This window comes from Neodiprion fabricii, chromosome 3 (genome assembly GCF_021155785.1).
Source record: "Neodiprion fabricii isolate iyNeoFabr1 chromosome 3, iyNeoFabr1.1, whole genome shotgun sequence".
NCBI classification, from domain to species: domain Eukaryota; kingdom Metazoa; phylum Arthropoda; class Insecta; order Hymenoptera; family Diprionidae; genus Neodiprion; species Neodiprion fabricii.
Genome location: NC_060241.1, coordinates 16,570,954 through 16,597,536, shown reverse-complemented (window position 1 = coordinate 16,597,536; position 26,583 = coordinate 16,570,954). Strand labels below are relative to the sequence as shown.

The 26,583-nt window shown below is 35.3% G+C and overlaps 2 protein-coding genes across 7 annotated transcripts; one reads left to right on the top strand and one right to left on the bottom strand.

Moving 5' to 3' along the window:
* Positions 1 to 2,113: 2,113 nt before the first annotated feature.
* LOC124178871 (ATPase family AAA domain-containing protein 2-like) lies at positions 2,114 to 16,229 on the bottom strand. 5 transcript variants are annotated; one of them, XM_046562628.1, is made up of 17 exons: positions 15,964 to 16,229; positions 15,678 to 15,888; positions 13,908 to 14,136; positions 13,362 to 13,815; positions 13,138 to 13,297; positions 12,939 to 13,017; positions 12,449 to 12,698; positions 11,394 to 11,608; positions 10,776 to 11,068; positions 9,131 to 9,448; positions 8,543 to 8,724; positions 8,284 to 8,470; positions 6,939 to 7,417; positions 6,620 to 6,805; positions 4,790 to 4,825; positions 3,039 to 3,915; positions 2,114 to 2,780 (listed from the first exon to the last, which is right to left on the bottom strand). In XM_046562628.1, exons 2-17 carry the CDS (start codon positions 15,771 to 15,773, stop codon positions 2,604 to 2,606), a joined length of 4,218 nt encoding a protein of 1,405 aa, XP_046418584.1. In that variant the 5' UTR covers positions 15,774 to 15,888; positions 15,964 to 16,229; the 3' UTR covers positions 2,114 to 2,603. The 5 variants fall into 5 exon arrangements, with proteins under 5 accessions (XP_046418584.1, XP_046418585.1, XP_046418588.1 ...); XM_046562629.1 differs by having other exon boundaries at positions 16,019 to 16,229; XM_046562632.1 differs by lacking the exon at positions 15,964 to 16,229 and adding an exon at positions 14,441 to 14,528 and having other exon boundaries at positions 15,678 to 15,878.
* Positions 16,230 to 17,565: 1,336 nt separating this feature from the next.
* LOC124178873 (transmembrane protein 68) lies at positions 17,566 to 21,808 on the top strand. Of its 2 annotated transcripts, none has more exons than XM_046562638.1 (6): positions 17,566 to 17,697; positions 19,292 to 19,436; positions 19,586 to 19,680; positions 20,171 to 20,532; positions 20,622 to 20,825; positions 20,918 to 21,108. In XM_046562638.1, the coding sequence occupies exons 1-6, from the start codon at positions 17,649 to 17,651 to the stop codon at positions 20,933 to 20,935; spliced, it is 873 nt and encodes a 290-aa protein (XP_046418594.1). In that variant the 5' UTR covers positions 17,566 to 17,648; the 3' UTR covers positions 20,936 to 21,108. The 2 variants fall into 2 exon arrangements, with proteins under 2 accessions (XP_046418594.1, XP_046418593.1); XM_046562637.1 differs by lacking the exon at positions 20,918 to 21,108 and adding an exon at positions 21,115 to 21,808 and having other exon boundaries at positions 17,574 to 17,697.
* The last annotated feature ends 4,775 nt before the right edge of the window (positions 21,809 to 26,583 follow it).

The window sequence follows — 26,583 nt, the reverse complement described above, 5'->3', positions numbered from 1 at the left end:
CACAAGTGAATGTTGTTTAAAATACCCAAAGTAATTGCTATCGAACTTTCCTGAATTCAGGGTACTTAACCACATTTTCACAGGTCTTCCAAAGTTTTTAATAAAAATTAATATTCTTTCTACTGTCACTCATGGTATTTACACATCACTACTCTGTTTGCGTAATCTACAAGAAAGATTAGACTCAAAGTGATGTTAGCAATGATCGAAACAGTATAACAACAAACCGTTTGTGTAATCATTTTTCAAAATTAATTACTCTGTATTATATACACATATCATTTTCTCAGTATAAAACCAATTAGGATACTACTTTCTGTGATAATACATTGTTAGTTTAATAGCTTGTTACCAGAGCCTACTTAATAATTCCATTAGTTTTATTTATCAGCTGTGAAAACTGATCTATTGTCATAACGTTTCTCTTCATACTTCTTACTCAAAGCCCTGACTTTGTTAAAACTTTCTGTAAAAATTGCACAAACACAAGTTGTGACTATAATCGTGTACAGTAGATAACCTACATCAAGTAGGCTTAGATGCCTCGTTTTCACTCATAAATTTGAGAATTGAATTCAAACATAAGCAGCATTTTTTGTGCTCAATTTCTTACGTGTTGCGTGTAGTGTGCTTCCATTAACACGAAGTGCGTTACTCCATTCTGACAGAGAAGCATATGCTTTAGTTTAAGAAATCAGTTTTTGACTCCCAACAAATGAATACTAGTTGTGGGTTTGATACAATTTTCTATTTCAGATCATTTTGTATTCAACATCCGTTGTCTGTTAAAAGTGTAGTCATTCGACACTATATTATCAGAAAAAATAATGATTCTATTCATTTTAAGGGGTGCTCTGGTCGTTTTCGACGTTGACGTATATGGCTCCGAATATCGAAGACCGCGCATCTCAAACGCAAAAAAGAAATTCACAGCCCATTTTATATGCAATTCTGAACAAAAATACTCCAATATGCTCCAATATATTTTCAATTGACAGAAATAAAATTGAATTAGAGTGTTTTTGTTTTGAATTGTGTATAGAATGGGATTGTTAAACTCTTTTTTGCGTTTGAGATACAAGGGCTTTGATATTTGGAGGTATATACGGTAACGTCAAAATCAACCAGGGTACTTCAAATGATGCAACACCTATAAATGTGAACATATATGTGGGGCATTCCATATCAAGTCGAACAGATCCTGACTCTTATACGGCTTGTTTTTCCCGAAATGTTTGTAGGTGTAGTAGTAACTCCTAACGTCTAAATGAAAAACCCCACAAGTTGTAAAATCTGCAAAAATACCAAACATGCTGCATTTTATTCCAATCATTTCGGTACAAGACCCATGATGGCAAATGAACTCCCAACTTGCAACATTTTTTATTCGATCAAAAGATGATAAAATGGTATTGTAACGTATTATCAAGATTATTAAAATTGATGTACAAAGATAAAATTTTTAATTATTATAATCAGTTATTAAAATCATGATAAAATATGAACATTTTTTCACCCTTTAGTCATATAAAAAATGTTCTAGGTTAGGAAGAGATCGTTTGCCATCATGTGTTTTGCGCCAAAATGACTGGAATAAAACACTGCATGTTTGGTACTTTTTTCAGATTTTACAATTTGTACATTTTTTCTAGAATTCTGAGAATCATTGCATGTAGAGATTTTAAACAATCCTCTAGGTGTTTTTGAGGACCTTCTACGCCGCATACTGTGAAAACGAGAGCATCTCAAAGTGCAACCGAGATATCTTATTTTACTTTATATATTTGTATTTCAAAATTTAGCTATAAAACGTAGATATCATCCTTCGTTATTGGCCATCGTTATATGAAGACAGTAGAGAATGGAATTTCTTATGTCTCTTTATGAACGTACAACACAATCACCCATTTCACCAAAGAATTAGAGAAATGTGCCTCAATCCAGCATACATGAATGTATGAAGAGAGATTAACAAGTGACTTGCTGCTTGACAGTGATCTGCTTAATTATTTTATAAATGTTTTAACTATTTCTAATGAGAGCAAAGATTATTCAATAATTTAAATTGTCAAATAAATGAGACTAATCTAATAATTATTTCCTCAGTCAACAATTTACCTGTCCAAACCATCCAATTTAATGTGAGAAAATTCAATAAAAATACATAGACACCAAACAGAGATTATTTTTATAAGTTGGATAGTTTGTGAAATGATTGCAGTTTGTATCAAGACATCCATACAACCTATATGTATGCAACCTTTATGCGCCAGAAATTCAATTCTAGTTACAAAATTTTCAATTCTTCTTTTGTACGTCAAACAAAAGTAATTGCGCTACTCAAAAAGAGATACGTATTTGTAGGATAAAATTATCAAATCTATTTGAAAGTATACTCTCTACACTGAACGTATTGCAAGAAAATATCACAATGAAACAAACAATTTATACAATAGATTGGTGCACAAGCTGTTGTAATAGCAAAGTATACATATAAACCGTCCAAGACGGAATCACATGTCTTGTTTGTCATTTGGTATCTTCCATGTGTTATATACTCAATAGTAATAAGTTAACAGAACTGATATGTCTTAAGAAAATCATCAATTTAAGACCTGGAGCGTATCAGTTACTTTAAGAATGTCGATTTCTTGAGAAGTAATTGTTGTTTCGCACTCTTCGAATCTCCCCACTTCGGTGGCATGTACTACGCTCATGGCCTCATTGTGAATAGCTGTTGTTTCACATTCTTCAAATCGCTTCAGTTCCTTGAGCAAATCCTACAAACAACATGCTTGGCAGATGAAATAAAAGACCATGAGATATAAAGAGGGGTCGCATGTGCTAGAAAAAAATTTGAGGGGGTATGTACGAATAGACAGCTGTAATAATTGATTGTCCGGATATAAATTCCCAGAATTCATCCACTTTATTGGCCATCTACTTGTATGTATACCCCTTTAAATCTTATCTGAGCGAGCGCTTTACTCTTTGGCCATGGAGACTATTTAAGAACTGATAAAAAATGTTGTTCTTACCTTTGGCAGTGAAGTTCTATCATAATAATGGGTGTATTTGCCAACACACCGACTTAATTGTACATAGATGTCGCATAATACTTCTACCGGAGAATCCTCTGTTATGTCGACAGTATGTTTTAATGCAGTTTCGAGCTCACTTTTATCGACTATTACTTTCTCATTAACCCCATTCTTAGTAGGACTAGAATCACTCTCAATGGCAAATGATAACTCGTCCATACTTTCACGTCTAGATGACGCACTTGATCCCTCATTTTCTACATGTCTTTGATCGTCCGCCATCGTTACATCCATTTCAATAATCTCATCATTTTTTTTATCTTTATCAGCCTCGTTGTGATTGCTCTGTGATGAATCCTTCGGTGTGTCAAATTGCAAATCATTGTCCGAATCAGAGTTGTTAAACAGAGGATCATTTCCATTCAGAACGCTATTCGCTTCAGTTTCGAATTCTTGGAATTTTTCCAAATCTATACCGCTTGTATTTTCCATGGAGACACTTGACTTACGTACGATTTCAGTAGTCATGTCGTCAAAAGCAATCTTTTTCTTCTTGTGCACTTTTTTGACATACCCCCGTGCCCACGCAGGTATTCTACGTTTTCTGGATGTGGAAAACTTTTTCCCATTTACCATAATTCCGCTGGTCGGAGTGGGTGACTCTTTTTTATCATTCTTTTCAGTATTTGTCAGCGAATCAGTTTTCGAACTTTTACTCTCTGCATCTCCATCTATATTTTCAGTAACCTTACGATTTTTAGATATCTCTCGACATTTGTCTTCAAAATCTGAATCTAATTCAGCTTTTATAAGTGCGTAAGCATTATCTCGAAGGGAACACGCACGATGCCGTATGAGTTTATCTGCTGGATCCCTGTGAATGAAACATATGAATATATGATAATATTAACTACTGTCATGAGGTGTTTGTTAGTCAATGGTAAATGGTAATAATGCGAGTGGTTTTCAATGACTACCTAATATATATTTGAAATGTTATGTGTCATGGCTACAGAAATGGAGTATCACGTGATTCTCAATAATATTGATCACACAAGTAAGTGCCAGTTTCATAATAATAATGGACTTCAATCAACTCTTGATTGAATCACACAAAACTTGCGTGGTTTCTTCAAATATTTAATTTGATATATACTACGTTAGAATAAGAAAACTGCTAGGTGCATACAATTCAGAAACATATATTTTTGAAGGAAAATGTTGGCATTAGAATATTTCTTGCCGGATAAAAATAAGCGCCACTAAGTCTTGCTCGATCACAAAGTTTGCTAAATGTCAATTATTTGTGACATTTTGTGAACCTTGCAATGTACTTTGTGAGCAATTCCAGAAGTGTGTTTGAATGATCAATTATATGCAGTAGTGTTTGACATTTATAGTTTGGAATGAATGATATAACGTTCGTTACAATCCAATACGTGGATTAAACATTATATAAACATAAATATCTGCACTACGATGGTAATTTCCATTGGAGAATACACTTTTTTGGAAATCGATGGAATGTAATCAGGAACGAAACTAATAAAAAATAACTGTTTCAAGTTTACATTTTCATTGACAAAGCTTTAATAAAATAATTTTAAAGATCTTATGCAATTGGATACCCAGGAAGTGCAAGACAGAAACATGCGAAGCTTCAGATTTAAAAAATTATCCTTGTAAATTGAAAACCACTGTATCTACAAAGCAACAACAGCAATGGATAAACAGATAAGTCTGACTACCTCTTCAATATTCCAAGGGATGGCCTATCGCGCAAGCTGACATGAAAACACACAACATGAATGTCAGTATGAATCGGTGAATAGATGATGTGCATGTATAATAACATTGTTAACTTCTCTTTTCAGCCAACAATAATAGTTTCTAAAGAATTAAACGAACATATCAAGTTCAGAAGACTCGAAAATTAAAATGATCTGGCTTAAAAACGTCTAAGACATGAGAGTTTTTTAATGTCGTCTCACAGTGCTACTTTGTTCATTAATATAACTTTCGACAGGCATTGACGCTGTTTCTCTGAAGATAGTAGCGCCGCTTGTAGCAACATATTAAAGTACCTTTTGTGGTAAATGGGGGAAATGGAGGAGGCCCCCAAGGCTGACGGGATCAGACCTGGGTGGTATATAGTTTTAAATTATTTATCGTTTAATTGTATGGGGATGTATGGAGAGTTGTACATGAAATTATTAATAAACATATTATATGTTATATGACATTGAAGAGTCTACAAAAAGTTACGAGTTACCTATTGAGTTTACCTTAAAGAGTGACTTTAACTGACCCACAACAGATAAAAAAATCAAATGAATCAGAAAAGAATGGCGCAGATTATTTTTAGTAACGTCGATGCAAGGCCTGTCATTAGAAATAAGGAACATGATACTTCAACTTTAACTGTTTTTCCTTTTTTAATCAGTCTAAGACTGATTGTGCGGTAAAACAACATGAGAAAAAAGACAGACATTTCTGCACGATTTGCAAACAATTTCGAGTGCATTTCGTAATTTAAAAAGATTCAAATATACACCACAAGATTTTGTTCAAATTTCAATCTTTTTACAGTTCCTAGGTCATGATGACGCTTCAGTTGTACATTAAATTCAACCAGGCGGATGAGGGCAATAGCTTTGATTTCTTCAACAGGCACAATCGTATTATTGCTTCTATACGAGCCTATTACAGCATATAATCAGTCACGTGCGTCAGATAGTTATAAATTGATTATACGTTGATTAATTGAATGAAAGAAAGTTTTTGTCTTGTGGTTTAAATTTGCTGTATATCTTTTTTGCGTAATTGACGATTTCTGACCTGATGTTCATCTCACGCAACTAATGTGATTCGATATATCAAATGCGACAGCTAAGAAATTAGAAAAAATGCAAAACGAATAATACGATGTATAAATTGTACGAAATTCTACAAAGATTAGTGAAAAATCGTAACAATGATCAATTTTGGAAAATTAACAGGGTCACCATTTTCTAAGCGAAAGATGTTAAGTATTTTGATAAAATATGCCAGATATCCATTGAATATGTAATTTTCGACCCAAGTTCCAACTGAACTGTGCAAGTCGATTTTATATAACTAAGGAGCCAATATTTTTTGTGTACATACGCACACACATGCATATTGGAAAACACTTAACGATGTCATTAATGATACGTGTTTCAGGGTCAAAGAAATTATTCTTTTCCTCAAGCGAAGTTTGTCGCGATAGCAATCTATGTGCGTGATAACAATTTAATATAGGCATTCCACTCGTTGTTTTTAAAAAATAGTTATGGCGAATGTTAATTCCTTTAAACTACCTGGTATTTGTAGAAGTGTCATTGTCGAAGTTCCTGTCTTTCAAAAGCAAATGCTTTCACGATTCTTTCAATATTTACAAAAAAATCAATAGAGAGGATGGAATTATTTAATCAATTTCAAAGTGCTTGAATAGCAAGTGTTAAGTTAACAATGCTAGCTCAGTGAATTTAGTGAATGAACGATCCCACCAACGGCATATCCTCAAAGAATACCAATAATTTCAAGATTTTACTCACCTGTCCGGGTTATATTCCAGTGCATTTCTACAAATGAGATCAACGTCATCAAGGAAATCCCGTGCACATAAATAACAGTGCATATCTATTTTGGTCATCATTGTTTCCAGGTCCATTGGTTGCTTGATAATCATATTGTAGTCTGGAACTTCTTCCGTATCCACAGGCTTTGTAAACATGAAAAATCTGTGGGCAAAATTCTTCATCTTTGTATGCACAAAAATATTTTAACAGTATTTCAGTGGTTGTTATCAAGTATTTTCTTCATATACTGACTAAAAAATTGCATCGAAATAGAATAATAAAAATGATAACTTACTGTCGGTTCCTAGCAAGTTTAGCACAAATCTCTCGTAAAAATATCCTAAGCTCTCTCAGTGACGCTTCTTCTTTCTCATAAAGTGATATTCTCTCTTCCTCCGTCATTCTTTTTGGCACAAATTCTGGAGCTAAAGGTAATTTTTCCAGTACCGCAACTTTATTGTTCTTAATTGGTGGTGGTTTAAGACTTTGTACCATATAAATTGGTCTAAAGAATTTTGCTCTTTGTTGAGACATCGGATTTCTCATTGTGTACACTTCACCACGGAATTTACTGAACAAGTTTCGAAGGTGCAATGGCAAGCATTCGTACATGGTATCACTCGTTGACAATATTAAGATTGGTAACGTTGGATCCAGGGCCATAATTCGACATAGAAAAACTGCTTTCACTGTTTCTGGGACAAGGGGCCACCATTGATCAATAGCTGGGATATAAATAATAGACGGTACATTTCTACTTGCTTCGTTGAATACCTGAAAGTAGATTAAAATAGCAGACTGAGACACCATTTCATGTAGAGAATTTAAAAAATCTAATATATTTTATGTCTTCTCTACTAAATTTCGAACATGAAGGTTTCATACTGTTTCTTATGCAAACAAAGATTTCGGGACATCTACTGTGCCAACATCTACTAAATTTGAGCCACACGGCACCAGATGCGAAAAATGTACGGTTTCGTAAATCCATACAGCACTCTACCAAGAAAAGAACAGTGTAGGTGATGTGTTACGCGCGATTTTGATACATACCACAATTTTTAAGTTATGAGCAATCAAAGTCCGGAAATTTGAAATTTGCAACAAAAGATTTTTCTTTTTTTTCGACATGGGCTGAGAATCCTCTCGGGACTAATTATGAGTATAAGAAATTCCGTCGTAGATCCCATAGGAATTTTTTTAAATTGTTTTCGAGGTATAAGCATCTTAAGCTTCAAGTACTAAAAAACTGCGTTTAATGAAATCGCGGTTGTGCGAAAATAACCGATCTCAAGCTTCATAAATGCAGCGGTCAATCGGAAATACATATTTTCGAAACCGTTGCTTGTATGGAAAAAAGCATAAAACGGTTTTATAGGGAATCTAATGTACTTCATTTTATTACAGTCTCTTTCATTGTAGGATTAACGGTTTACAAGAAAATGCAGAAACCTTCTTTAAAATCTTTCAACCTCCTATCGATTGTGACTTGTGATAATTTTATTACTGATTTCAAAATGAGACTGTATACCAAAATGCAGCTTCTTGCTAATTATTCGAAAGTTAATACTCAAAGTAACCTGACTACTATAGCTGTTTGCTATGAGTCCACAAATAACTATAAAGTTGAAAAACATTACCTGCACACAAGCTTCTTCTGGCGACCTTGCAGTTTCTGCAAAAAGCGTACTAACGTCAAGAGTATGTACTGGTAAGTGTTCCATTCGATACAGGATTGCTGGCGCAAGATGAGGTCCTTGTCCCTTTGCCTTATATCCACCAGCAATTAATAATCGTGGCCGATGAATACCTCTGACTATTTTTATCCTACAATTTGCCATCAGTTTTTAAGTATTGAATTTGACAAGAGAAATTTCAAAAATAAGAATACAAACGCACTTTGCCATTGCTGGTTTGATACCCTGTGGAAATGTCCTTTTTATAGTATCGAGTATTGTTTCTAAGGCAGGATTTAACAATGGTTCCAAAAAAGGCTGCAACTTTCTTCCAGCGCATGGAGCTACTCTGTGTGACGAAGGAACAAGAATAGAGCTGGCCTGTACGAAGTCTCGTTTTTTTACCTGTTAAATTAGATGTAATGACGAATAGTACGCTTGAAAAATTGGAATTACCTGAGAATTATTGATGAGATTAATGTTTGTGACCATGTAGATATTCTACACATTCAATTTAGTTGGGTGACGGTCAGCGATGAAATAATGCGCTTTTAGCAATCAATTATGTTGGTTGGTTTTACATTAAAGAAACCTGATGATGGTAGGCGGGGCCTGCCGAAACGTCGTTTTGAAAAACATAATTGATTGCTAAAAGTGCATCATTTCATCCCTGAAGGTCACCCAACTAAATTGAATCTGTAGCTAAGAATTATCTTTAATCATTTAATTTCGTATTCAGTTATTGGAACATTTTATTAAAAGTTAAAACTGACAGTTGAACGTTCAAAGATTCCATGCCTCGTGATCTTACCTCAACCTGCGTTGGGTCCAAAAGAAGCCTGTCACTGGTCATGTATATTTGGGGATATGTTCTTCTCAATCCTTGCAAGACTGCTTCAGTACATAGAGCTCTCAGATCAGACCCACAATATCCAGTAGATTTCTCAGCTAAGGCTTCCAGCAATTGTGGAGATGGTGGATTCTCCCATTTACTAACGTGTATTTTGAGAATTTCTAATCTTTCCTTCCTTGGTGGTAATGGAAAAAATAACTCACGATCGAATCGACCAGGTCTGCGCAGTGCCGGATCTATTGCATCTATCCTGTTTGTCGCACCAATTACGATAACCTGTGGTATTAGAATGTTGTAACGTTAGTTATTAAAAATTATACCATCTTGAAACAAGAAGAAAAAAGAAACAAACAGGACTAGAAGAAAACAAATTCGAAATTAGAAGTTTTTTATCAGTCAGGGTTATACGTGAAATTCTGCCTCTAAATCAAATCGAAATTATCACATTTCAAATTTTAGCTTCTCATCCCAAATTTAACCCTCTGTCCTTACTGCTCGTTTAAAAAACTGACCTCGACATGATTTTCAATATGTATCATATTTCCACCTCATTTTTACTTCAAAGATTATTAAAATAAACGAAATGTCTTACATATTCTTATGCATATCAACTTGTGTTTGGATATTTCGGTAGCGCACTTGATCAATCATCATTTTTTTCATATTTAGATTTCTGATTTTCACTGGAATTTGTGAAATAAACTTAATTTTTTTTAGTAAGTACGAAAATAAGGTCATACTTGATATCTTTTACACAGAAAGGTAACTAAATTAGTACACAAATTTTCTTCATTTAATGAATCATTGATAATATTCTGAGAATTATTATTATTTCAAATTCTATTACTTGTGTAATGCTTGATACCCCGCAACAATTATAAAGAGTACTTTAGCGTAACCAGATTTTCGTACTGTAAATAAACAAAGTTCACTTGATAAATTCCTTTATCAACAATCTAGGCTTGAAAATTCCTAACAGCTCGAGTTTGATACCGAGAAATCCAAAAACATTTCTTAATAAGTACACAGACTTCTGAACAAATTCTTCACATAATTGTCGAAGCTAAAATAGTCTGAAAATCGGGTACATACTAAAAATTGTGTTCTAGAAAGGTTTTTAAAATCCACAATGGCTTATTTCGTTTGGAAAACTGTTTTTTACAAATTCAGCAAAACACATTTGTATTTCTCATAATAATCAATACGATATTACTGTTTATTGAGCAGAATCAGTATCAGTGCGATCCTGATAAAATTAACGTGACGTGTTGAAAAAAACTGGCACATTGGGATTGTAGAGAACTTTCTTCTAAATAAAACGACTCGTTGCAGTGAATTTGAACGAGTGCAAAAATGATATGATATGACATAAGATCCAAAAACGAGAAATTTTGAAGTGGCAATAGTTTGAAGAGTGATTGAGTTGAGCCGGGTTCCCAGCACATACACGGTTATATCTTAATAACTAACTATACTGGTATTATTCAGATAAAATTACGCGTAGTAATTGGTAGTGATATAACGTAAATATAATACATTATATTGATAACGTGCTCTAATGCTTGATAAAAATTGAATTTCAATCTTTCCAATCATAAGTTACCTCTCCTCTGTTGCATAGACCATCCATAAGAGCAAGTAGCGTAGAGACAATGCTGGCATGGATTTGATCCTGCTTTGTACTTCTAACAGGTGCCAAGCCATCTATCTCATCAAAGAAAATTATCGATGGCTTTTTTTGCTGTGCTTGTTCAAAGAGTAGTCTTAGCTGACGTTCAGACTCGCCTACCCATTTTGACAAGCAGTCTGCACCCTTTCGCATAAAAAATGAAACTTTTCGACTACCTCGACTGCACTCATTGGCTAGTGCTCTGGCAATCAACGTTTTACCAGTACCTGTTAAGTGAGAGAAAACAGTTTTTTAACCGTTATGTAATAAATAACATTTAAGAACGTGTAGAAAAAGAGTAAACGAAGCTGCTCAACTTTTTTTCTAATGAAAAAATTCAGAAACATTTAAGGCTTATGATTCTAAAAGTATAAGCTTCTCATGGAATTTGACAAAATTTTAACCCTCATGTCTAACCGTTTTATTTTACTTGGTGTTAGCACCTTTGACTGCCTACAAGCTTCAGCTTCATGTAGAAAAAAGGTATATATGTTTAACATAACCAGGCTAGTATCATTGGAAACTTACACTTCAAGATTTTATGTTACATACCTGGTGGACCATGGAATAATACCCCTTTCGGCGGAGTAATATGAAATCTGTCAAAAACGTCAGGGTAAATCATTGGGAAGACCACCATTTCTTTCAAGCAATGAATATGTGATTCTAGACCGCCGACATCATTGAATGTTATATTAGTATCTACTGTGATGGGATCAATGTCAGCTTTGCGATCCGGTGGGCCACCTTGCGGTATTGCTGATTGCCTAGAACGAAATTGTAATACGGTTAAGGGGATATGTACGAGTAGGCAGTCAAAAAAGTGAGTAAAATTTAGGAATTCCTATCTCGACAACCATTTATTCAATTTGATTAGAGTTTATTTTAATCAAAAATATGTAAATCAAACTTCATTCACAAATTTGTTTTGTTACAATTAATTAATAAGAACCATTGTTAATGATCATAATGCTAACCATATTGCTTGAAGACATGCTTTGCAATACTCATAATATCTCAAAAAAGACTAAACTGTTTTACATTTAATTTGGAGAGAGTATTCTTGGATAGTTTTTTCTCTCTCCTTTTTCTTTCTCACAACCCGTTTTTTCTTTCCTTGAAACAAATTTACAAATCATTCTAAATTCGATTATTGGTAAGGAATTAATTCTTTTCTACTTACTTGAGGAAAAAAAAAGGATAAAAAAAAAAGGTGGGATTGTGACAAAGAGGATAAACTATCCAAGATTACTGTCTCCGAAATCGTAAGTAAATCGGTTGAGCAGGTTTTCGTGAGCATCACAAAACATGTCGCAGAGTGAAACAATTGAGTTTATTGTTAATAACCTTGCTTCCTATCAATTGATGGGAATGAAAAAACATAGAAATGAAGCTCAAGCTATGTTTTTTGGAATGGGACAAACTCCAATCAAATTTAATAATATGCTGGCGAAACATAAATTCCCCATCTATATCCATTTTTTCAATCATCTGGTAATATATACCCTCTTAACTCACTGAATTCTATTGCTCAACTTAGCTGTGCCATATATATAAAGTTTCGTTGGTTACAGACAAAGATAAATGAGAAAAAGGGAGTTACTTACCGTGCTTTTTTCCCTTTTTTCTTATCATACCGTTGTGGTTCAGAATCACTTGAATCACTAGAGCTGGTGGTCTTACCCCTGTGTTTACATCTTCTCATTGAATTAGTGAGTACACTTCTCAATACGCGGAATGATCTTTGCACCGGTTCAACACTAGCTTGAAATCTATCGACCGCTGGTTTTTTTTGCCGTAAGCTGTACTTTCGAGGTCCTGGAGAGTCTGACGACTCACTTAGATCACTCTCCTCCACTATAAATGAATGAAAATTAACATTAGTACGATTTGATGTTATTGTAAACATGTCAAGTGGCAATGTACTGACGATTGGTAATGGTTAAACAGCTTTGAGCCATTCGTTGCACCAAAAATCAGCATCTGATAGAAGTGAGGAGAAAGGGGATAGTTTTGGTATAGATTTCAACCAATGTACATGGCCACTTTTCTGATAAATATATCACATTGTGACTCGCAATAGACTATTTAACTTACCTAATTTTTTATCCCTTTGTAGTTGGCGCTGTGTGGCTCTTTTAGTTCTTTTTATTCTTGTATACATATCTTCGTAACCCTTGATAACAAAAAAAAAAAACGTGACAATAGTTGCTATACAAGTTACTAATAATAGTTACTATATAAGTGACACAGTTTTAATTCTAGGTGATCATTCCAGAAAATTGGGAATACTTACATCTTCATTATCAGAATTGTCATTGTTATGTGGCTTGTGACTCTCTTGAGAACTGTCTTCATCGTCGTTCTGTTCTGCTTTCGGTTTTTCATCTTTTTCCAACATATATCTGGTCACAGGGCCTTCTCTAAGCCTAGGTGAACCGAGAGACTTGGTCCTTCTGCAAAGTATATGCCGCCTAGTGTATAAAGCCCATACGGATCGTGTTTACAAAATCAACATACCTAATTTCTTTTTCATCATGTCCAGCAGTCAGTTCAGTTTTATTTCTACAATCTTTTTCTCCTCTATCTTTCAGTTCTTTTTCAGATCTGTCTTCATCTTGTCTTGGCCCTTCTTTCGACTCCGTAACCGAGTCTGCACCATCTCTAGATTCTTCGTCCTGCTCGTGCTTCTCTAAAGATTCCTTATCTATATTTGGCCTATCTCTTGATTCTTTATCACGTTCTTGTCTTTCCCTAAGTTCCTTGCTACGATCTGGTCTGTCTCGAAGCTCTCGATCACGCAGCGCTCTAATGTGCCTGGTAGGACCTTTGTTCAGCGGATGATTTTCTCGCGATTTCAAAGGTATCCTTCGTTTTAATTCACGCTTCCGTTCATTCACTTCCTCAACCATTTCTTTATCAGATGATGAGCCTGGTTGTCGAAACATTGGATAACCTTTGAGAGTTTGTGTACCTGAAGGACCAGAAAATATTAAAAACGTTCTCAATTTGTACAAGAGGAAAAGCAAGCAGGAACCAAGCAATACCACGTTAATCATCATCTACCTAGGATCCAGCTAGTATTCAGATTATCGTAAGTTTGCATTCTATTCCTTGTACTCCGCCTGACACTGGAAACATTGCGGTTGAGGAGTGGGCTTGACGGGACACGTGATCGAAGTGTTCGTAGACTCTTAGATTTTCTAGCTACAGAGCCAAGGCTACGACTACGAGGTGTAAAAATATCCTCCTCTGTGTCCATTGAATCCATAGTGACTTCATCGTCAGACATTATCTAAAACAACGTCAAGTTTTTTATAATATTGTTTAAAGTTTAATATATGTATAATTACTTTAAAAAAAAAATTGTGGTAAAAATAAAATGGATGCGTGACTGAATAAACAACTCTTAGTTATAGTAGTTCTGCTATTATTCAAAAACGACCTCAAACTAAGAATATAAATTAAAGGTATTGAATCAAATCTATTGACTCGACCTAGTTTTTCAGGTTTATGATGATAAAAAAATGATTTTTAAGGTAATTAAAATTTTCTCAATTTTCTATTAGTATTTGAACAATAAATGATCATAAGCCAACCTTATTTCAAATAACAAACTACAGAAGTAGTTTGTGCCAGCACATTATTATTGTATGTATAAGCTTGATGAAATTCACAGAAGGAGATCTGTAACAAAAAGCAAAATTCATATAATATTTCTATCAAATCATGATAATTTGCAAAGTTAAAAGTTGAAAAAAATATTATTTTAAAATGATCAAACATTAATTGAATAATGTATAGCGGTATGGTATGTATTTTCAATGTGTAAACTCTGCATAAAAGGTGTGAGGAATCGCACAAAGATAAAGGTAATGTAATCTCAACATGTTGCATTCAGCAAAATTTGAACAAAAAGTTACCCCTCTTATTTCTGATTCTTTTTAACGAAGAAAAACAGACTTGCAATATAAAGGTCCAGACCTAAAACTGAAAATGGTTCAAGCAGTTTTGTAAATGATGAGAGTTAAGCTTTGGTAAATAAAGAAAAGGGTTTGAATGAAGAAAACCACTCTGTTGATAATGATATACAATTGCCAACACTTACTTTCAATGTTACTGTCAAACTAAATTGACTATTGATAAATTTATTGTCCTAAACTTGTCTGTCAGTAAAGTCATACTTTTATTATTTGATTGGGCAGACTTTGCACCTACAGAGTTCGACGGTCTATTCAAAGATCAATGGGCGTTAAATCTTTTTTTACTACTTGTCTTACCCTGGACAAGAAGAATTAAAGAATAATCTTTGAAACAGACTTACACTTTTGTTATTGCAAATCTTTCTTTGTTTAGAGCAAAATTTTTTGTCCAATAGAAGAGGCGACAATACCCAAAGCAAAAAAAAAAATGCATTAAAGATAAATTTACGACTGCCCAGTGAAATGCCTTGCATAAAAAAAATGTGGTAATAATAAGTAGTAAAATATACATTCAACAATTCGGATTAGGTTTATTTGAATATAAAAATAACAACCATTGCTTATTGAATCCCTTTCAACCCAGACCTTATATCTCAACGAAATGAACAGATTTCCTTGGCCAGAGCCTTGCACGCAGTAAGAAATGTAAATAAAAACAATGTGATCGTAGAGAGAGTAAGGATGCAAACATAACAGTAAATACAATGATAAACAAAGCTCAAAACGTACAGCCTGTACCCGAAACGAGGAGGATACAGTTAAAAGTCTGTCGTGATAATCGCGCGCGCGCATGAAATCAATCAATCGAAAACGACAGTACATTCTTTGATAATTGATAATAGATAATAAATACCTTCATCTGGTAAGTATCCGTTGCGCGGTGAGCTATATGACGAAAGTAGAAGGCAGCGAGGGGTGGCTGATCGTCGTTGTAATGAACAAACCTCATTGGATAAGATTCGTAAAGCCGTGAGGTCGCAACTTTTCCAAAATTTTACATAGCTAGGTTGTTCACAAGACTTGCTAACTCATGCCGCGTACACGTATATCGACCAACGCTCTAACTACCAAAAAAAAAATAAATACGATTTTTAACTGTGTTGCCTGTATAACGCGTTGAATTTCATTCGGAAACTAACACTGGTAGAATACACCCGCATTTAGGTACGTTCAGCAGATAGAATTTCACGTTACGTAGGTATGTGTGTAGTGAACGCTAGTTCCCCTGTCGTTGTGAAACAGCTTCTCCTCTCCCTGCTGCGCGGCCCGTAGCCTGCGGTGAAGATAGCCAACGGTGCATGCTCGCAACTCCAACTTCCAGTGATATACCTAACCTATCTTTCGATTTAGATAACTAAGTTATCTTATTATCTATATTGCATCTCGATATAAGATTAACTCGGTTTGACATATTTTAACAGAACATCATACTTCATTTTCACGATTCTCAACAACTAATTCGTTTATTCGAACGCCGGTCCTAGTGACAGTGGTCAATTGCATAAATCGCTTTACATAGATGACACTTGTATCCTAGGTACGGTATGACACACACACATATATATATATATATTTATCAGTATGTCAATAGTCGGCATAGCTTGGACTGGTGCAAATATTCAGTTGAGCGCCCGGGCATTGACTAAAGTACAGTTTAAACCGGTTACCCATGGCGTTGCTCATGAGGTTTTGCATGCTACTTACAAGCTTGCGTGCTAATACTGGTTTCCGCCGATAAAGAAACTACCGGATTGATCGTTCACACTTCTTTTCATGGTCTCAGGCCCATTTACCCACCGAGTATTGGCTCCGAATTTACCCACGAGTAACAGTCCTTAATTTCTTCCGTCAATGGCCCAGGCACGGCCTTAGGCCGGTTCTACAATGGGTCGTTGGTGAGTCGTATATCGTGATTCGTTGTCGGACATTCTTTTTGTGCTGTCGGAAGGTGCAATCGGGACCTCCGTGAAGTTGGCCCCCCGAAGTTATTATTTTTAAATCTAATTAATGCAATTCGTTTGAGAATCGTTTGAGAGAGTTTGAGAGTAAAGAAAAATCGTTTGAGAGTTAATAGTCTTTCCGGAAAATTGATTTTAATTTTGGGTGTGAAGTTGGCCCCCATATTTTCTATCTCCTCAAAAAATGGACTTGGACGTTTAATTTTTTTTTTAATCTTTTGAGAATCGTTTGAGAGGATTTGACAGTAGAAAAAAAGTGTGTAACCAGTGTGTAACACTGGTGTATATTCATGTATATTCTGATTGGCCTAAACTATACTTATTGCCGAGCGCGCATACAACGCTACCATGGCTAAGCTCCCTCAGCTGGGAACTATTCTATCTCAACTCTCCACACTCGAGTGCGGACCCCCTGCATGTGCTCACAGGACGGTGCCATATGCATTATTGGCTCTGCACTACCTCGCTGCTGACAGTCTCGACAGCCGGAAGTCAGTAGTTCCCTAGGACCAATGTCCAACGAAATGGTGATACATTTCAGTCGTGTCAGCCGTGCTGAAAAGCATTTTAGAACGGAAAACCAGTACTGACAGTACTGTCAGTCAATTTCCGAACACAGTCGATATTTGTTCCACTCAGCTGGACAGAATAACTCGAATCCGATTTCAGAAGCTGTTCAAATCAAGAAACTGTAGAAACTAACCCCAAAGTGCGAAATACAAGGATACGCGCAAGGGTTTTGCAGCAAAGAAAAAAAGAACAAAAAAAAAACATCAGTGATAATTATGTGCGTGAATTAATTAAATTTATTAAACATTGTGATTATTTTGTTCCATTTTGTCCACCTCTAATCGTAATTTATAAACATGATATCGTTAGTACCAAATATTTGGCAGATGATAGGTGGTTTCATAGGTAAACATTTTATTTATTTTTTATTGAAAAAACAATGCATCATCTTCTAACCCCAAAACTAAACGTAACTACACGTGATGTTAGACATTAGGCCTTACTATTTCGTCAATTTGCTACCAAATCACTTTTGATGATATATAGGTTACCTGCTAATTAATTCACATGCACTGTGTCTCCAACTTTGAATTATTACAAACCTGAGTAAAGTGCGGATAGTGAGATAATTTTAGTATAAACGTGAAATAGTGATAAATAATACGTTTTGCCATCTGTGAAATTTGGCAGGATTTAATTTTTTATCAGAAATAATAATTTCATTTGTTGAAATAAGCAGTGCATAAGATCGACACAGTTATGGCAGGCGTATATTACGATTATTTATTTCACCACATCTATCCCTATTATAGAGTAAACCCAGATGGGCCACTTTAGCTATGTACTCACACAGTAATTGGTCAGAATAATCGTATGTATCAGAGTAGCATTCATATGATTGATAATACTGATGGAAGGTAGTACAATATGACAAATCATAAAAATCCTTCGTGATAGTATAATGGAAGTTGAATGTATTTGAACCTCGGTTATTGAGCAACTGACTGAGCAGCATCTGAATCAAAAGGTGAATGAAAAATCTCCAGAAATGTTATTTGTACCAATGATAATAAAAAAGAATGATAATATATCTCTGATATACATATAATAAAAATGGCACTGAGCAAATTCGAGCATTATCGAGATGAGGTATCCACAACTTGAGGAAAAGTTTTATAGTTTAAACATTTGTAAGGATTTGACCCTTGTGTTTTTGATCTGAATCTAGTGTTGTTGGACTTATTTTGTTTGCCATAAATATCGCCAGAAATTGCTTGAACAAATTTTTACAAACGGACATCTTCAAAATGTATGTAAATAGTTACAGCGGTATAACAGATGTTTGTCAGCTCTTAATTTGCACGTTATGATATGAGAATACTTTTATGTGTGATCTATCAAATTTTTTTCATACAAGTTGTGGAAACTTTGTCAACAAGCAAAAGGAGTCCAAAAACGTTTAAATCAGATCAAAAACATCAGAGTTTTATCATATTGAACACTCCTGTCATAAAATCTCTTCTCAAATCATTGATATCTTGGCATGATTCAATTTTGCTCAGATTCATTCCTATTACATACTAGGGATATTCTTTCATTTCTGTTCCCTATTATTAAGACAAACATTACCACAGATTTTAAAACTGTTTTGTCTTCTCTGAACTTATGATTCAGATGACGGAGTCCGTTCAACTTTGTTTCAAAATACGCAAGCTTACGGACCATCTGGAGTGACAATTCTGTAGTCTGAAAACCCCCATTATAAATATTTCTACTTTCGATTTTTTTGTTGCAACATCGCTAAATGCAAAACTCCACACAACAGCTACAAAAAACACTACGAATCCAGTTTGAATGAAATGACTGTCGTTGAAATGTTTTTCGTTCAGTAGAGGCAGAAGAGAGTTGATAACTATTAGCATTGAATCGATAGACATCATATGATGTTCCTTCACTTTCACGAACAATTTAGAATGATATGATACTTGATCCTTTTCAGTTGAATACATCGATATCGACGTGGACTTCACGCTCTGGCTATCATGGCTACTTATGCCTTTACTTATTACGTTTCTACTTCCTTTAGTGATCGTCGTACTCCTTTACGCCACTGCATCAATTCTTTATGTCTACAAATTACATAGGTATGGTCTGATTTCCATACATCAGTTTTTCAATGATATGGCTTAAACTTAAAATGAAAGAATGCAGTTCATCCACACTGAGATTCGAACTATATTATGTATTTGTATTCTTTGAGTGTCACTCAATTTTACGTGGAACATTGTTTCAGAGCCCGATTAAGACATGCGTACGAAACAGATTGGAAAAATGCAGCGCGAAATACAGTAGCCGCGGTTTGGGATGCTCACGGATGGATATGGCATGGTGTGTAAATGGGATGGAATCCAATGTCATATTGTGAAAACGCACAGTATAGTGTTTGATAATAATTTGAAGGATAAATTTACCATGCAGTTCAAAAATCCGAAATCAGATTTTTTGTGCAAAATCGAAGTGTAGCAATTGTTAATTTCATGGCCACTCAAAGTGGCAATCTTGAAATATTAGACCAAGTTGGATGTAGTTACTAGCTTGAGTTTATTGAAGACAATGTCCGAGTCGACTTTTTATTGTTGAATGATTATCTGCATAAAAATGTTGCGAAGAGTCGATGTTTTAATATTTTCTAGGCGTATTAAACTATGTTGAAATGAAAATACATCGAATATTCTTCACTTTGTAAATGTAGATAAGCTGCAGGATTTTTAAGTGAGAGATTCGTTTTATAGTCATTGATTAAACTTTTGAATCTGAAGTAGAAAATATTCTGAAAAAAAATATATAATTTAATGTTATTTACCGTGGTTTTTGACAGGTTACGAGATTGTTGGACTGAATAATATTCCAGAAAACGAGCCAGTGTTGTTCGTTTATTACCATGGAGCTATTCCGATAGACCTTTACTATTTCATATCCAAAGTATTCCTTTACAATTCCAAACTAATTCACACAGTTGCCGATCGTTTCCTATTCAAAGTTCCTGGTTGGTCCATCATATCCGATGTTTTGAAAGTTATTCCTGGTACAATACAGACATGTTCATCTATCTTGAAAGAAGGAAACATGCTAGCTATTTCTCCTGGCGGTGTTTACGAGGCACAATTTGGGGACTGTTATTACCGCCTTATGTGGAAGAAGCGATTAGGTTTCGCTAAGGTGGCACTGGATGCTAAAGTGGTAAGATTAATAGATCTGACTACCTTTTTGGAAAGTATCAAATATTATGTACCCATTTTGTCTAAAAATCATTCATTTTTTCATATTAGAAAATAATTCCTATCTTTACAAGGAATTTAAGAGAAGCATTCAGGACAGTGAGTTGGGGTAGAAGAATATGGCTTCGGATTTATGCAGCAACCAGATTTCCGTTTGTCCCAATATTTGGTGGCTTTCCAGTGAAACTTATTACTTTTGTTGGCAAACCGATTTCGTATGACAGTTCTTTGTCAGCTGAAGAGCTCCAGGTGAAGGTATGTTTAAATGCATTTTTCTATTAAAATCTTATATTGCATCATCTAATGGAGACTTATGTCGTTCTATTTGACTGGTTTTTTGTCATCAGTTACCGAAGTATCTTTAATTTTCATGAGATGTAGTTTCAAGGTCGATCCTACATGACAGTAATAAGCCAAATTTTAATATATCAAATCATGGGTTCAGCAAATTGTGTGAAAAGGAATTGACAATATTGAGAGAATCAAATATTGCAAAAACGGATAATTCACTCTGAATTGGTAATGAACATATTTATCTACACAGGTAGCAACAGCATTAGAAGATTTAATAAAGAAGCATCAAAAATTGCCTGGAAGCATAACAAGGGCTCTCCTGGAGAGAGTTTACCAGATGTCTAGTGATGTTCGGTATCAGGAATAGCCTATATAGATAGATTAGAGGTCAAGTGAACTTCAGTCTAACGACTGTATGATGTATTACAATAATATTGAATATAATTCTATTACTAAATAATAGTTTCATGCAAAGTTGACACAACAGAGTTTCAAATACATTTGAATATTTATCCGCAACTACAAGACTCTGAGAGAATTATATGTATATTGGAACTAGACAATTTCGTATACAACATTCTTGGATAATCATAACATGATAACTGCACTACAAAGATCTGACTTAATTGCCGAGAATATAAATTAAGATTGTACATAACATTCCACAGTGACAAATATTCTTTATGAGTGTTTATACGCACCAAAATTTAACAAATCAACATAAACGTTTTACCGAATTGACCTCGATATGATGATTTTTAGCAGGTAATCATTTGAAAGTACCAACAAGAAAAAAAATATTCTTTATGCATAGAGAAATTGTTGTATACTTTGATTGCGCTTGCAAACAGTATTCTTCTCTGACAACTGATGTGATTCAGCTCTCTGTTCTTGATTGACTTGTTCGCTAGTACTATCTTCCAAGCAGCGTGGACGAAATTAGCTTACAATGGGGAAAAAGTAGTTCTTACTGTAATACTACGCCACAGCAATTTGACAGTTAATATTATGTTAAATACGGCACATTTTGTCGTAACAATGTAATGTAAATCATTCGCACTTTTATCCTCCCTGTATTATGCTGCACCATATTGAACTATAGGCCTGAAATATTAATTTTACTCATGTCAGTATGTACGTACCCTAAAAATTTTTCTACTTTTACACACATAAGAGAATGTCACGTTAAAGATTAGTAATATGGTACATAGCACATATAGGTATATATAGCAGAGTAATTATTATTCATGAAAATCTATTACAACTGCGCAACGTACTTATCAAATGGTCTGTATATTTATTGTATTTGTACTTGATAATTTTTAAGCAAAGAAAACGAATATTATAATTACGTGTATCTGTGAAAATATTGAAATAGCGGTGATGTTACCGTTGATATTTGTATGATTAATTGTGGTGAAGCAGTAAAATAAAGTTGTTAACTGTCTTGATGTTAGTATTTTTGCTTGTCAAATAGGATTTGTTGGAACCTTTCCAGATTTCATTTTCTGAAGCTTGCCAAAAACCAAATTAGTAAGTTAAGGGGGTGCCTAGTCGATTTCAACGTTGTCATATATGTCTTCAAATATCAAAGTCTGCTATCGCAAACGCGAAAAATGGCTTAATAGCCCCATTCTGTATCCAATTCTGCACAAAAACACTTCAATTCATTTTCACTTGAGACACAAATAAAACAATGGCACAGATTCTGCGAAATCGGGATAGTAAATTCGTAGAATTCCTGCAGTTTCTTTATTTCTGAATCATATGAATGAATGAATCATGAAATCTACGAATTTACCTTGCGATTTCGTAGAATTCATGCCATTTCTTTACTTCTGCGTAAAATTAAACTGTATTTCAGTGTTTTTTTAGAATGGAATCAGCCGTTGGGCCCTTTTCCGAGTTTGAGATACGTTGACTTCAATATTGGAAGATATATACGTCAACGTCCATATGGCACCCTCTTAAGTTGAAGCAGATATAAATTTAAAAAACGTAATGTGTAACATCACCCCAGCTAAAGTATATCTATATACATCTAAACTGTAGAATTCGATTTCATATAACGTTTGCAACTATCGTTATTATCAGAAATGAACAAATTTGATCTGATTGCATTTCTGGTACACATGGGACGGCTAGGTTCATGGAGCCTAGAGTAAGGCTCCATGGCTAGGTTTTTCAAGACGTTCAAGCATTCACTGAAAAATATGAAGACAGTTACCCTAATGAGCTTTCGTGTGACACCCGAAAATCCTCATGCGCTTGCGACCCCTGAGATGTTCCAACGGTAGAGTTGAGAACTTATTCCAGAACATCAGAGAGTTACCGATTTCGACATGATGCTGGCTGCATTCGCCTTCCGAGTAACACAGGGAGCTTTCCAGCAAGGAGACACAGTGTGACACTGTGTTACACGGTCGAACACTGTGCCTTGGTGCTTGTTGGAACGCTTTGAGGTTCTTAAAGGCGTCGATATGCGAATGTTTTAGTCGAACATTGAAAAAATAAAATGTGGAAGCGGTTTACTCTCCTAGGATTTCACAAGTAGATTAATATTTTGGGTTAATTCAATGAAGTCCTACAATAGCACCAAGCATCGCACGATTCGAATAAAACCGGTGGATGCCTGCACGGACAATGAAAAACAACTGTATCGAGGCGTATACAAGTCTCGGCAAATCAAACGAAGTGATCGAGCGCGGAAATTCAGTGTAGGCGATCGAGTTCGAATCAGCAAGTACAAGAATGTATTCGATAAAGGCTATACACCCAATTGGACGACAGAAATATTCACCGTGAGTGAGGTGAAAAATACCAATCCACCCACCTACAAACTTACCGATTATCAAGATCATCCCATCGAGGGGGGCTTCTACGAGGAAGAGCACAACAAAGTGAAATATCCCGACGGCCACCTTGTGGAGAAAGTATTACGCAAACGGGGGAATCTGTTCTATGTGAAGTGGTTGGGTTTTGATAATTCGCACAATAGTTGGATAAATAAAACAGACATGTAACATAATTTGTATGTATTTTCCGAATTACAATAAAAGATTTTGAATATACAAATATTTCCACATTTTATTTCCTTTGTACGCACATGTGCCATACTCTGTACCATGAAAATAATAATAATAATAATAATAATGATGATGATGATAATATGCAATTTTTCCATACGATTATTACACATTTTATTTTTTGTAAAACTTTTTTTCATTTTCTGAAAACTTTTCTCGTGGTAAACGAATAAATATGAATAATTGCTCGATATATTAATAATAATAAATAAATAATAGTGAAGTATATGAATTCACATTTTTAAATCCATTAAATATCGTATTGATGGTGAAACGTTTCCGCCCGAATGGTGGGTCGTCCGAGGCGTCAAACATCAAATATTTACATCAATTCTACGTCTACAGTTTATCCTATAGCTATTGGGGGGCTGGGACAAACCCCAAAGGTACGGTGTCGGTCTGCCCAGGTATCAATTGCCATTTGTCATCTTGCCAACTCAGAGCCAATTTTTTTTGTACGATCGTGCTTACTTCATGTTTTTTACTGCGTATTAAACACTGTGGGAGAGTCAACTCTTGATAAGCCATCAGACAGCGCTTATAATCATCAAACGTGATGCTATTTATCGATGAATTTTTTACACCCTTTGCACGCTTACTCACTTCTACGCCACCGTCATATTTTTCCCCATCCTCACCCATCGTAGTAAATGTGTACAGCTTTGCTCGCAGTCCCACAAACTCTGTCATAATTTTACCGTTATTTGACATCCTTCATTAACCCTAGTCGTTTCTTGTTTCTAAGGGGAATACCATACACATTGTCGGGCGGATAGTCAGAGGTATCAAACATTGTATCTACATCACGTTTGATGATATCGTAGATATTCATTATATCTGAATTGATAAATAAGGTTGTCTGTGTCGGTATACATCAATTTAGCTTGTTTGTTCGAAAAGTTGGTTTTAATATAATTATAGTGGAAATCGTAGAGAAAGATTTTTGACAGATCTAGAATTGATGCGCAGACGTAAATAGGTTTGGCGAAGTGAACTTTAACACGATTCATTTCAATGATAACCATATCAGTGCCAAATACGGTGCAGCTGTGAAAGTTTGCTCGGGCAATAAGCGTTCTCGCACCACCTCTTCCCTCCCATTTTGTGACCAATTTAACATCTTTATGATTTCGCACATTCTCCATAGTCTTACCGAACACTGCGTTGTTCATTAGTTTATAAAAGTTTTTCTCAAATTCATTCCTCGACCGCTTACGCATGTCTGTGTTGAGCATGATGTAAGGCTCGAGCCATGGAGATTGTGCGAACTTTAAAACTCTGTGCACTTTCGTTACTTTCAATCCTAAACTCAAACACTGCTTCAAATTTCTATAGTGCAATATATACTTTGTTTTGGGATGAAGGGTGGTCGCGAGTTTGGCGTTCTTACTACCTGGAGGAGTAAAATGCTCGGGACAAAGAGGCAAGTCTTTGTGATCCTCGTGGAGTTCTACAGGATAGTCCAAATCTACCTCCCGAAAGTAACTGATCGGCGAATCATCCGGATGGTTTGTAATATCGATGTGCTGATACTCCCACTCGAACGAGCCGACCGGTAAATGCACGCTCATAGCTGCACCGTACAGGTTATTCACGTCAAAATCCGTGAGATACGATTCCACGTTACTCGGATCAAAATCTTTTCCCATGAATCTATTATTGGCCCGAGCGTGTCGATTAGAACATTGTGCTATGCCGCCTCGAATGGCTCTTTCAATAAATAACACCATTTTAGGGTTGTCTAAAAGTTGCAAAGTTACATGGGTATGCTTGAGCATCGCGTCGAAAGCAAGTCCCGGTGCAGTGTAGTAGTGCAACGGATCTAAATCGTATGTTTTGAAGCAGCTAGCGCGGAATTTTTCGAAAATATCGGCAAGCAGAAGAACATCGGTCTTTAAATATAAATCTGAATAGTCACCCAATGACTCTAAATAGAATTCCCCCCAAACAATTTTTGCGTGCTCGCAATCAGCGCCCCTAATATTTGAATTGGTGAGATGAGAGTAGAAATGCGTCTTTGCAGGTAATCGCGTTTCATCGAGTTTCCTCCAACAATCGACGTATTCGTAGGGAAAAACACCTTTGCGGGTCATCAAACTGAACTGAGTCGGGTTATTATAAAATTTACGTGTTATGCGTTTATCGGTATCGGTCAAATATGTGAAAAGTTTATCGATGCTGCTAGCCATAAACTGAAACGAATCGATGAATCTCAAGTGCATCATTGTACCATCGACGCGTTTCATGAAGGATATATATTTTTCCTTATTTATGGGTAGCAGTGTAATTTTACCGGGGAAAGTTGACGCGAGGGATTTTATTAAAAAGTGAGAATTGTAACCGGACAAATTGTGGAAAACTGTTGGAATTGTGTGCGACTCTCTGAAATTCAAATTACACCGATTATGAGCAGGACCACGATATTTACCCGTGAAGTGACAGTGATCGTAACACTTTTTCTCCTCAGGGGTAAACGGTTTTTGGCAAATATAACAATTCTTTGCGCGCATGTGACGATCGCGTTGCACTTGGGTAAGAGACTTCATCGGAATTATGTTTTTGATGCGTGACTCTACTTGAATTAATAAATCCATAAGCTGTTTCATAAACCAATCTATGCAATCGACACCGCG

Bases quoted from the DNA above. Each gene is read 5' to 3' on its own strand.
- LOC124178871 (XM_046562628.1), bottom strand. From the start codon at position 15,773: ATGAGGTTTGTTCATTACAACGACGATCAGCCACCCCTCGCTGCCTTC. The intron at 12,699-12,938 runs GTAAGTTAAATA...ATTCATTTATAG, and splicing joins ACAAAGGGATAAAAAATTAG to TGGAGGAGAGTGATCTAAGT. The intron at 7,418-8,283 runs GTAATGTTTTTC...ATCTACTTTCAG, and splicing joins CAGAAGAAGCTTGTGTGCAG to GTATTCAACGAAGCAAGTAG.
- LOC124178873 (XM_046562637.1), top strand. From the start codon at position 17,649: ATGATATCGTTAGTACCAAATATTTGGCAGATGATAGGTGGTTTCATA. The intron at 19,681-20,170 runs GTGTGTAAATGG...GGTTTTTGACAG, and splicing joins TCACGGATGGATATGGCATG to GTTACGAGATTGTTGGACTG. The intron at 20,533-20,621 runs GTAAGATTAATA...TTTTCATATTAG, and splicing joins TGGCACTGGATGCTAAAGTG to AAAATAATTCCTATCTTTAC.